Source organism: Rhinolophus ferrumequinum, chromosome 10 (assembly GCF_004115265.2).
Source record: "Rhinolophus ferrumequinum isolate MPI-CBG mRhiFer1 chromosome 10, mRhiFer1_v1.p, whole genome shotgun sequence".
Taxonomy (NCBI): domain Eukaryota; kingdom Metazoa; phylum Chordata; class Mammalia; order Chiroptera; family Rhinolophidae; genus Rhinolophus; species Rhinolophus ferrumequinum.
Genome location: NC_046293.1, coordinates 5,292,830 through 5,304,394, shown reverse-complemented (window position 1 = coordinate 5,304,394; position 11,565 = coordinate 5,292,830). Strand labels below are relative to the sequence as shown.

Sequence of the window (11,565 nt, the reverse complement as noted above, 5' to 3'; positions counted from 1 at the left end):
GCGGGCGGGGCCGTGGCCTGGGCGGCGGCCGGGCGGGGCTTTGCTGCCGGGGCGGGGCGGGGTGGGCCTGGGACTTCGGCTGCCACCTCCCGCCGCGCAGAGCCCTTCCCGGAGTGAGTCCTCTTTGCTGGTGAGTGGGGACGGGGCACCAAGGAGGCAGCGAACAAGGGCCTCCGCCCGGGTAGAACCGCCAACAGTGCCTGCCCGCTGGCGCAGGGCCCGAGGGGAAACTGAGGCCGGAGGTGGCAGGCCGGAGCCGCGGGGCGGGGACCCGAAGGGCGGCCGCGAGGCTGCACTAGGCTGCCGGGTCAGCCGAAGGGGGCGGCGGGCGGCCCGGGTCCAGACCTCCCAGGTCCGGGTCCCTGCGCGGCCGGATTCCCGCCGCAGGGAGAGACCGCAGGCGGAGGCGGAGGCGGGGGTGGGGGGTAGGGGTGGGAGTGGGAGGGCGGGGACTTGGGCAGCCCCGCTCCGCCCCGCCCCACCTCCGCCCTGTCCCTCCTGGCTCCGCTGCTGGGCCCGGCGGGAAGCCGCGCCGCCCGGGCGGGGGTGGGGCCGACACCCCCCTCTCCTGCCCATTCCTGCTTAGAGGCGAGCCGAGGCAGGGGAGGGCGGGAGTGGCCGAGCTGGGATCCTAAAATGCCCGGGAGACCTCGGTCTCCTGATCCACTTGAAACACCTCATTTCTAGGGGAGGAAACTCAGGCCAGATTGGGGAGGTTATTTGCCCAAAGTCAGGTCCGGCCCTCACGGGCTTTAGAGCCGCGTCCCTGCTTCCCGGGCCAGTCAGTGCTCAGGTGAGCTGTAGCCTGGACAGGAGCCTGGTGTGGGACCTGTCTGTCCCCTGCCTCTCCTGCAAAGGATCCGAGATCCCAGGTGGAAGGGGCTTCCAGTGTACACACTGCTGAGTGCTGGGGTCAGCCTGGCAGATGCCCGGGGCCTGTTATTGGCTGGGAGCCTCTCTGGCTGGCCTGCCAAGGTATGGTGGTACCTGGTACCAGCTGCTCTAGGATGACAGCAGGAGGAGCAGAACTTGAGCTCAGAGATAAGGGACTGAGGCTGTTCGTTGGGTCTTGGGTAAGGAGAGGATGTCGGAGAAGGCAGTGTGCAGGAAGCACCTGCCCTGGGCTCCTGGCACGCTGGGCGAAGGGCCGGGTGTCTCTGTGGGGTGGAGTGTGGCCCCCGCAGGGCAGCAGGAGGCAGGCCGCAGCTCCCTGGGGGCAACGGCACTTGTCACTGGCCATGAAAGGCACTGAGGAGGGTGGAGGGTAGCAGGCCTCTTCCTCAGTCCCCCGAAGGCTCCCAGAGGAAACCTCATAGGTAGTCCGGGGCCCCCAGGGGAGCCCTTTGAACTGGGGGAAACGGCCTCATCCAGGAACCATTGTCCAGGGTTTGAATGAGTGGGGTCTGATCCCAAAGCCTCACAGTGGGCGGCTGCGGGGGCAGGGCCTGGGCTGACAGGGAGGGAGCCACTTTTTACTATGTACATTTTTGCTTTTTCATTATTTTATTTTTGAATCTAAATTTCTTTTATTTGCCTTTTATTTTACTTACTTTTGATTGTGCAAGCAATGCCTGGATGTGCTCTCCCTTTAAAAAGGTCATGCTTGATAAAGCAGATTCCGCCTTGTCACCCCAGCCCCACCCCAGCCCGACCTCCCGGGTGACCCACTGGATGTGGATCCTTCCAGACCTGTTGTCTGTTACATTGGACACTTGCATAGTAAAGAAGTTTCACAAAGGTTATGATGAAGAATTGCTGTGAGTCGGTAAAGAAAACAAACAGGCTTCCAGAGATAAGGCCTGAAGGACTGGGTACAGCTGGGACGGGAGGGAGCAGAGAAGGGCAAAACCCTTTGTGCTGTTTCTGGGCAGCAATTTTGTCACCTTCTATATGGAGGGTCACCCGTAGGGAGGCCTCAGAGAACTGAAGGATCCCCCAGAGACCCATGGCTCAGCCCCACTTGAACAGATGGGGACACAGAGGCAGGGAGGTGAGGCCCTAAGGCCAGGAGTGAAGCAGCATCACTAGGTTGGGAGGTCCTACCCCCCTGCCCCCTCTTCCTTTCCCCCCCCCCCACAGGGAGGGCTCAGATCCTTTAACTGCACTGCTGCCCTGTAGGGGCTGGAACATTGGTCCTGGGGCTTGAAAGAGTGAGGCTGTGGGCCCTGAGAGAACCTTCTGGCACTGGACAGAGGGTGGAAAGGCCAGGGCGGGGTGGGAGCAGCCTGTGGCCCAAGCCCGCCCTCCGCCCTGCAAACTTCTGGGGCAGGCTCTAAGTGCCATGTTGGGATGAGAAGTTGGCTGAGAGAGGGGAGGTGACACAGCCCTGGTGAGTGGCTATGTGGCCCAGATCTGAGGCCGGCAGACCCCCTCCTCAGAGGGCAGGGGTGGTCTTGTGGGCTTCAGAGCTACACAGACCTGGAAAGTTCTGTGACTCCCAGTGCTTCAGTTTCCTCATCTGGACAGTGGGAATAGTACCAAGTCTACTGGGGCGGCCAAGAGGCCACGCGACTCAGCGCCCGGAGAGAGAAGCAGCTGATCCCCTCCCCTGCGGCCGCTGTGAAGAATAAGTGAAGTAAGGACCATTAGGCTGCCAAGCCTGGCCTGCAGCAGGCCCTGCACTCAGCACCCCCTGGCTCATTCCCTGGATCCCTAGAACCTTCTCCTGACCCCAGGCCCTGAGCCCTCTACTTTGCTCTGTGAGTGGCCCCCGGTCTTGAGGGCAGGGCCTTCTGCGAACATCTTCACCCATTCAGTGCCCGGTTGACCTTTGACATTTCCTCAGCTTGGGATCTGTGCCACTGGGCCGCTTCTTTCCCTGGAGGAAATGGGGTGAGTGGCCCCCACAACTCACACCCAGAGCCTCTTGCTCATCTGGTCCTCACTGGAGCCTCCTCATGGCCCCATGAAGCAGGCAGGGCAGGTTATAACCACCTGATGGGGAAACTGAGGCCCCAAGAGGAGCGTTGGCCTGGGGTCACCAAGCAAATTGGAGGCAAGCCAAAGTTTGGGTTCTTAGTCACCTTCTGACAGAGATAGAAATAACGGGCAGGTGGGTGGCTTTGTCCCTCTGCCTGAGTCCTGAGACCCTTCTTGACCATGAGTACTGCCTGGCCCTCCCCAACCCTCCCGGGGCCTCCTTCCAGAGTGGATCTGTGTCAGGCTTGCCTGGGCCAGCCGCCCTGCCCAGCCCGGCCCAGCATGACTCAGCTTGGTGGGTCCCCCTGTAGAGTGAGTCAGGAGCTGGGCAGTCCCCAAGAGGCCCCAGGAAGCTCCTTGCCTGGCTCTCTCCACATGGGGCATCTGGCCTCCCTGTTTTCTGACCCTCTGATCCCCTAGGCCCAGTGGCACATAAACACAGCCAGGCCCTCAAAGGGGCAGCCTAGGTGGGGACAGGAGCGTGGGGCTCAGATCCCGCTCTGTCACTGTGGCCCGTAGGGAAGCCACCACCCCCTGGAGGGCCTCTGTTTTGCACAGCTGAGGACCTGGACTGTGGGCTCTGGGGCCTGGTCAGCTGGCGCGTTAGGTTAGTTCTATGTGGGGGTTTCCTGAGCTCTGGCCGGGTACTGTGGCGGGGTGACATGAACACCCCTGCCCAAAAAAACCTTGAGGAGAAGTACAGACACATACTGTAATGTGGTGAGCCTCAAACACATGCTCAGTGAAAGAAGCCAGGATGCCATTCACATGAAACATCCAGAAAAGGTAAATCTGTAGAGGCCGATAGCAGATGAGGGTCCCTGGGGCTGGGGGAGGAGGAATGAGAAGTGGCTGCTTATAGGTACAGAGGCTCTCTTGGGGTGATGAGATGTTTCAGAACTTGATACCGGTGATTGTCCAACATGGGGACAGCACTAAATGCCACTGAATTGTGCACTTTAAAATGGTTAATTTCACATTCTGTGAATTTCACCTCAATTTAAAAAAATAGAACAAAACTGGACAGGAGCCACTGAGGGTCTTAGAGCAGGAGTGAGGTGGAGGAAGTGGAGGCCCGGGGGAAGGGAGAGCAGGGTCTGGGCCTGGGGGTTCCCGTGTGGGTGCTGTAACAAATACTGAGCGTAAGCAGGCGACTATGCAAGCTCCTGTGCAAACCGGAGTACTTCTTTTTTAATGTTTAATTTTGAACGAGTTTTAGACTTACAGAAAAGTTCCAGAAGTATACAGCGAGCTCCCGCATACCCTTCATGGTCACAACCAGGAAATGGACACGGTTCCTGGAACCACAGACCTCGCTGGAGTTCTCTGTTTCCGCCTTAGTGTGTCTCGTCTGCTCCAGGACCCGACCCGGGATGTCATAGTGTGTTTAGTTATTTCTCTTTCGTCTCCTGCAGTTGGTGATATTTCCCTTGGTTCTTCCTTGTCTTTCATGACCTTGACACGTTTGAAGAGGGCTCGAGTACCAGTCAGTTATTTTGAAAAATGTTCCGCCACCTGGGCTTGTCTGAGGATTTTCTCATGATGAGGGCTGGGGTTTGCATTTTGGGCAAGAATACCACAGCAGGTGTGTCCACCTCCGTGAATTGTATCGGGTTCACGGTGCCCACGTGTCTTAAGCTGGTGGCATTAACCTTGAGCACCTGAAAAAGGGACACTTCTGAGAGTGAGAAGGGCCATAAGTGTGAGACAAAGTGGGGCTTTGGGGCTGTCCTAGCAAAGGGCTCGTAGGGTCACGTGAGAAGACCTGAGGTCTGGCCCAGCTCAGTGCCTGACTCCGTAGCCCCTGACCTCAGTTTCCAGGCCCCGGTTTTCCTGTTCATGTGGGGTCAGCAGGGTGTGAAGGCCTTCCACCTGCCTAGCCCATGTCATGTTCCAGGGGAGGCCTAACGCGCTGAACACAGCTCGTTATGGTTGCCTGAATACTGTTACTTTGCTGTGGGTTCACCACATTTATTAAACAGGCCCAGCAGGGGTTATGTCCCCCATTGCATAGATTGAAAATCAGGATGAGGTGGCCTGGGCTCACCCGAGGTGACATGGTAGTGGCCAGGTCCCTGGTCTCCGGGTCCAGAGCTCACATCCACCTGACAGCAGCCCAAGGACAGTGCTGTCCTGGCCCCGGGGCAGGTGATACTCTGGCCCCTGGAAGCCAGAGGCCAAGGGAGGAGAAGGAGGGAGGGAGGGAGGAGAAAAGGGAGGGGAGAGAGAGGCACAGGGACATTTGCTGCTCGGGGCCTGTTTCACATGCCCAGCCCCCGGCAATGTTCATTGTCACAGTTCATCTGTGCAGGGTTGTGGGGGAATGGGGGAACTATCCCCACTCAACAGGTGGGCAAACTGAGGCCCAGGGATGGAGGAATCAGGCACTAAGTGGCAGAGCCAGAATCTGCTGGATGCCCAACACTCTGATTTTTTTTCTTTTAAAATAATGCTCATCAGAGACATTCTGGAAAAGGACAGAGACGTAATGAATGTAGCCATCATACACCGCGCCCCGAGTACAATCCCCAGCTACCAGTTTGCAGAGGGGCCCTGGGCAAATGCCTCCAGTGCTGTGCTCTGGCAGGTGGGAGAAAATGTGCAGCTCCCTTGCAGGGGAGGAGGTTCAGGCCGGGGCTCTGCCTGGGCGGGGCTTACAGCCGTTCCCGCAAATGTTGGCTTTGTGATTGTCACCACTGCTAACGTCTTCGTGCATTTGTTACAGTATTTACAGTGCATGTTATGTTACCTATTTTTTTTGTTAACATTGGGATTATTCTCTATTATTCAATTTGATATTCCACTTTCTTCACATTAGTTGAGAACAATTTTCACATTATTTAAGAGCCCTCACCAGCTGGATTTGGGGCTTGATCAGCCTCAAACAGCCCAGTGTGGACACTGTTTGTTTCTGCATTTCAGGGGGCTCCATGGAGCCCCGGGGCAGCCTTTGCCCTGTGCTCTGAAGCCCCAATGGCTCCCCAGGGCCTCCAGATGGAGCAGGACCTCTCCCCTGCACCTGCTCCCCCCACCCCACTTGCCTGCCTTGTCATTCTCTCCACCCCACTGTGTCCCCCTCCTGTGTCGCTGTGGAGAAAGTGCTCGCTGTCCTGCCATCTTCTCCCATATCCCAGGGCAGGGTGCCCTTTCTGAGGGTTGTGCCCTTCTATGGGCCTCTCCCGCTCCGTCTACCCTGGGTCCCCAGCCCCTGCTCTAGCAGGTCATGCTGCAAATTTGCTGAACTGAATCCTATGTGTGGCTTCTTAACTCATGCAAACAGATACCCCTACATTTTCCAACTAAGATCAGTGTGTCAGTGGGAGCTCAGCCGCTCATTTTATGTTGGGGAAGCTGAAGCCGTCAAGGATGCTGACAGGCTTAGGGTCTCACAGCAGGTCCAGGCCGAGCTGGCTACAGATGCCCAGCCTGGGGCCCCCTCGCTGTCTCTCTGGACTCTTAGCTCCAATGAGCTACTCAGCTTGCCAGGAGCCTGGCTGCTGCTGGGCACCTAGTAGGTCCTCAGTGCAGACCTTGAGGCTGCTGGGCAAGGGGACATAGCTGACGAGCATAATGGAGAAGCCTAAACCTGGGTCCCCAGCCCTGGAGGTGGCAGGTACCAGACCTGAGATGGGCTTTCCTTGCCCTGAGCCCTGCCACCCTCTCAGTGCTGCTAAGGGGACCTCACCTGCCTTGAACACTTGCTAACTCCTGTCCCTTCCCACCCACCACCTCAGTAGTCCTGGGTGTCAGCGTGGGGGCAGCTTTTTGACCCAGGCAAAGCCTGGCCCTAGAGAGTTGTGTGACCCCAGGCAGGCTGCTTTCCCTTTCTGGCACACAGAGGAAGGGAAGATGATTTTAGGGTGGGCCTGTGTGTGGGTGGGCGGTGTATCACCTGTATGCAGAGACATTCCCCACACTGGGCTGGGCCAAGGTCTGCAACATTGATAACCCATTTTATAGAAGTGGAAACTGAGGCCGGCCCAGAGAGTTGAAGTAATTTGCCTGAGATCACAGTGGGGAGCTCTGTCTACCACCAGTTGTCTACGGAATGAATGAATGAGAAGTTCTAGAACATAAAGCACAGGGTGTGGACTTATACAGGCCTCGCAGAGGCCCCAGCCAGCACTTGGCCTGGGGAGGAAGGGCTGGGAAGCCTGCTTGGTGGAGGGGACCCAAACTGGCCTGGAGTAAAGTGGCAGAGAGGAGGAGTCACTTGCCAGGAAACCCGAGGCCATGTGTGAGGGTGAGAGCACAGGACCCTGGCAGCTGCGGCAGGAGCTGAAGTGGAACCAACAGTGGGGCAAAGGCGCCTGAGAGGCTCCTGCAGTCAGGGCCTTCTGGGTGGGAGCAGGAGTTTGCATGGAAGTGTGTTCACTGGAGCCCTGGGGCTGGGATGGCAGGGGCTGCCAGTGTGAACCCAGCCCCTGCCTGCCTCACTCATCTTTTCCGCCCCTCCTAGTCCTTCGATCAATTGACTGACCAATGAGTGATGAGGGACTGGTAACAGATCCACCCCAGGACTTGTGTGACACTGAAGGACACAGTAGGCCTAACCGCAGGTCCGCCCACAGTGGGTCCTTGGAAAGTGCTCTGTGAGGCCTCGGCCCTGCCCTGGAGTGCCCCGCCCCTCACCCCAGCCCTGTCTTCTCTTGCAGAGCTTCCTGGAACAGCAGCAGCAGAAGCAGCAGCAGCAGCGATGGCCCCGCCCTGGGTGCCCGCCGTGGGCTTCACACTGGCTCCCAGCCTGGGGGCCTACCTGGGCTCCTACCATGTCCGTGGAGAGGGCCTCCGCTGGTATGCCAGCCTTCAGAAGCCCTCGTGGCATCCACCCCGCTGGACGCTGGGCCCCATCTGGGGTACCCTCTACTCGGCCATGGGGTAGGTGGGCTTGGGCGCTGGCCTCAAAGCTGGGCCTGTCCTGGAGTTGGAGCAGGCGGAGCAGGGCCAGGCAGAGCTTCTCCTCCAGGGTTTTAACAGTCCAGTGCCCCCTGGGTAGCCGGCACCTTTTCTGGGCTTGTTTGTCAAGTAAGGGTGGAGAAAGCTGTAGGACCTGTTGATTGCACCACCAAACTTTCTCCTCCAGGGACTCCTGGAAGGGGCGGGCCGGATGGCTCAACCCCATACTGGCATCCTGGCTGTTTTCACAACTCCAGGCTGAGACTGGCTCCATGTGCAAAGTTCAGACGTGGGCCTCATGGATGCTTCCAAGATCAACAGCGCTGACAACAGCAGCAATAATAGTAGCTGCCATGTGTTGAGCACCTGCTCAGTGCCAGGCTGTCTCGGGGTAATCTTCATGGCCCCACTTTTAACAAGAGACCTCCCAAGGACGCAGGGCTAGAGAGTAGGGACCCTGCAGGGGCCTCTGGATTAGACAGACCCTGGGAATTGCTATGGTGAAAGCAGTACTGCATGGGGGGCGCGCCCCCTGGTGGCGCCAGTGGGAACAGCACTCAGGAGGTGAGGTCAGCTTCCTGCCCTCCTTCTGGAATGTTCTCTGCATCCTGGTTCTATGCCAGCCCCGTGCAGGGTGGGGCCACAGGTGCCAGACACCTGAGGGGCAGGTGGCAGAGGCCAGGCCGGTGCCCTGGGGTTCTGATGGGAATGAGGTGATCTGTGAAACCTCGGTGTCACCTGGGCCCCACTCCCGGCCAGGCCCAGCCCCCACCGAGTTAGGCTCCCAGCACTTCTTGCATCGTGCTTTCTCCTCCCCAATTCTGGCCCAGACACCTGTTTCTGTTACAATTTGCATCAGTCTCCAGGCTTCCCCACTAACGCTTGGCCTTGTACCATCAAGATCCTGATAAGGCACAAATGTGGCCCCAGCTTCTTTCCTGGAAGCTCCCTTTGGCCCTGATAAAGTCAAACCTCTCACAGAGTAAGGAGTCCGGGGCTCTGGCCCTGGTCACTTGGGTTGAAATCCTGACTTGACCTGACAATTGCCTGTCAAGGGATCTTAGACAGTCACTTTACCTGTGTCTCAGTTTCCTCACCTGTAAAATGGGGGTGATAATTCTGCCCATCTCATAGCATTATCATGAGGATGAAATGAGTTAATGCTCGCAAAGGCTAGAGCACTGTCTGGGTGTGTACGTGTTAAAGGGCATTAGCTGTTAGGATTGCTGGTATTATTGTATCACTTGTAGCCCTAAGAGTCCCCATGACCAGGTAGGTCCCCATCTGCCTCTTCAGCTTCACCTCTCCGGTGCCCCGGAGACCTCAACTTGCAGTCACATAGGCTGACCCAGGGTCTCACGCCTGCCTTTAAGCCTTGGCACATCCTTGTTCCCCTGTCCCCGGCAAACTCCCACGCATCCTGTAAGGCCCAGCCTTTGACTAGGTTAGAGCCTCATGTGTTTCCCTCTTCATAGCACTGATGATGATGATGATGGTAAATATTTATTGAGTGTCCCATGTGCCAGGCACCATCCTAAGCACGGTCAGTGTGTTAACTGGAATCCCCATAGCAACCCTGTGAGAAATGAAGGCCCAGAGAGGTCAAGCACATTCCCTGGGGGCACACAGCAGGCAGTGGCAGGGCATGCCTGAGCCATCACTATGTCATCCCAGAGGTGAGCATGGAGGCTCCCGGTATCTTCCCCGCTGGCGCGCTGACAGGTGGCCTCTGTTTCAGGTACGGGTCCTACATGGTCTGGAAAGAACTGGGGGGCTTCTCGGAGGAGGCTGTGGTTCCCTTGGGCCTCTACGCTGGGCAGCTGATCCTGAACTGGGCATGGCCTCCCATCTTCTTTGGCACCCGACAAATGGGTTTGGTAAGTGTGGACTTGGCCTGTCTCCCTGGTTCGTGGACATGGCCCGTGGCGGGGTGGGCCTCCCTCGGGGGACATGGAACATCACATACAGGATGGGGTCAGGATGTAAAGGGGGGGGCAGGGCTAACAAACGGCTCATGGTCAGCGTCTCTTCAGAAGCACGTAGGGGATCAGTGCCCTCCTGTGGAGCCTCCCATAGCTGCTTTTCCTGCAAAGCAGAGCTCTGATCGAAGCAGATGACATTGTTGGCTTGGGTTTAGGGGCACTTTGTAGGAAAACACATATTACACCTGGTGCCATGGCATGGGTCAGGCAGGGGTGATTGTTCCCATTTTGTATAGGGGGAAACTGAGGCAGAGAACTGGGAAGGGGCTTGGCTGGGTCACTTAGGGGTGGAATGAAGCCCTCCCTCGAATGCAGTGGCTGGATGCGTAGCTGGGACACACACCTGAGTGGGTACCTCGAGCCTCAGGCCTCCCGTCCTCCCTCCCCCATGTCTCCACAGGCCCTAGTGGACCTCCTGCTGACGGGGGGGATGGCAGCAGCCACGGCTGTGGCCTGGCACCGGGTGAGCCCTTCAGCCGCCCGCTTGCTCTACCCGTACCTGGCCTGGCTGGTCTTTGCGGCCACGCTCAACTACTGTGTCTGGCGGGACAACGACGGCCGGCGTGGTGGCCGGAGGCTTGTGGAGTGAGGTGCCCCGCCCTCCGAGGACCATGGCTGCTGCCAGGCAGGCGTTGCTGGTGGTGGGGGCCCCTCATGAGTTCATGGGCACCAGGCCTGTGAGTCTGTCTGGGTCACATTCCAGGGGGTCGCCATCAGCTTTAGAAGTGCTTCAGGCTGCGCCCCCACCCAGAAACAGCGTCCTGTGCTTTGTGCCGCTCGGGGCACACTCTCGGAACGTGGGATTTTATAAGCCAAATAAAGTTTTTAAACCTTCTGTCAGTGGCCTTTTTCTTGGGTGGGACCCCAGCCTTAGGAGGGAGGGGCTCATCCTCCTGCTGGATCTGTCTGGACTGCGTCATCCAGAAGAGGCCGGACCTGGTCAGGGCTGTTGTACTCTTCTGGGGACCCTTCTCAAGGCCCCATAAGAAGTGAGGTGGGCTGCGCAGGGTGGAGCGGCCCAGCTTTGACCCAGAGCCCATGGTAGCTTGTGGTGCTGCCTGATCGGCACAGGTCAGAGGGCCTTGGGCTTCAGCAGATGGAGGAGGGCCTGCCCGTCTCCCACCTCTCCAAGAGGCTCAGCCCAGGCTCTTGAAGGGTGTGAGCCCACAGTCTGCCTGGGCCCGAGGCAGGGCCCTCAGCTGGCCTCCACCATAATGGGGTTGGGCACAGAGCTGGGGACACTGACTGACCTGCCTTTTGGTTGCTGGGACTTGTGCCAGACTCGCCTCACTCCACCTGGGGCAATGCCACAAACACCCAGTCAGCGAGATGTCAGAGGCAGTAAGACCTCCTAGCCCAGCAGACAGCGGCCTCTTGCTGCCCCCGGCCAGCCCAGGTTTGGAGGTGTCACCCCTGGCTTTGAATAGGGTGACCCACGACCTTTCCAGGCGGCTGTTTGGAGTACGTGAGGCTGGGTAGAGGCCTCGCCCACAGGCAGGCTCCTGCTGGAATGACGCCCTCCTTTCCTGCTCTCAGCCCCCATCCTGTGCTGTGTTCTGTGCCACAGCCTCCTAGGACCACGGCGGGTCTGACGTGCGGGGCTTTTTGTTGCTTGTTTTCCTTTCGGCTGTTGAATAAGTTCATTTCAATCGACATGGTTTTCATATTTAGAGCTCTCATCGTCATTTCTGCAGCTGTGAGTTTTGCTGCCTCTACTCTCACCCTGCTTCGTCCTCTTCCAGCCTCACATTCAGTTATGACCCCAAAT

General features: G+C 58.2%; 1 protein-coding gene across 1 annotated transcript; it reads left to right on the top strand.

The window, feature by feature from the left end:
* On the top strand, nucleotides 1-10,632 carry TSPO (translocator protein). The gene is made up of 4 exons (XM_033118491.1): nucleotides 1-130; nucleotides 7,575-7,797; nucleotides 9,554-9,692; nucleotides 10,198-10,632. Exons 2-4 carry the CDS (start codon nucleotides 7,616-7,618, stop codon nucleotides 10,384-10,386), a joined length of 510 nt encoding a protein of 169 aa, XP_032974382.1. The 5' UTR covers nucleotides 1-130; nucleotides 7,575-7,615; the 3' UTR covers nucleotides 10,387-10,632.
* The last annotated feature ends 933 nt before the right edge of the window (nucleotides 10,633-11,565 follow it).

Bases quoted from the DNA above. Each gene is read 5' to 3' on its own strand.
- TSPO (XM_033118491.1), top strand. From the start codon at position 7,616: ATGGCCCCGCCCTGGGTGCCCGCCGTGGGCTTCACACTGGCTCCCAGC. The intron at 7,798-9,553 runs GTAGGTGGGCTT...CCTCTGTTTCAG, and splicing joins ACCCTCTACTCGGCCATGGG to GTACGGGTCCTACATGGTCT. The intron at 9,693-10,197 runs GTAAGTGTGGAC...ATGTCTCCACAG, and splicing joins GCACCCGACAAATGGGTTTG to GCCCTAGTGGACCTCCTGCT.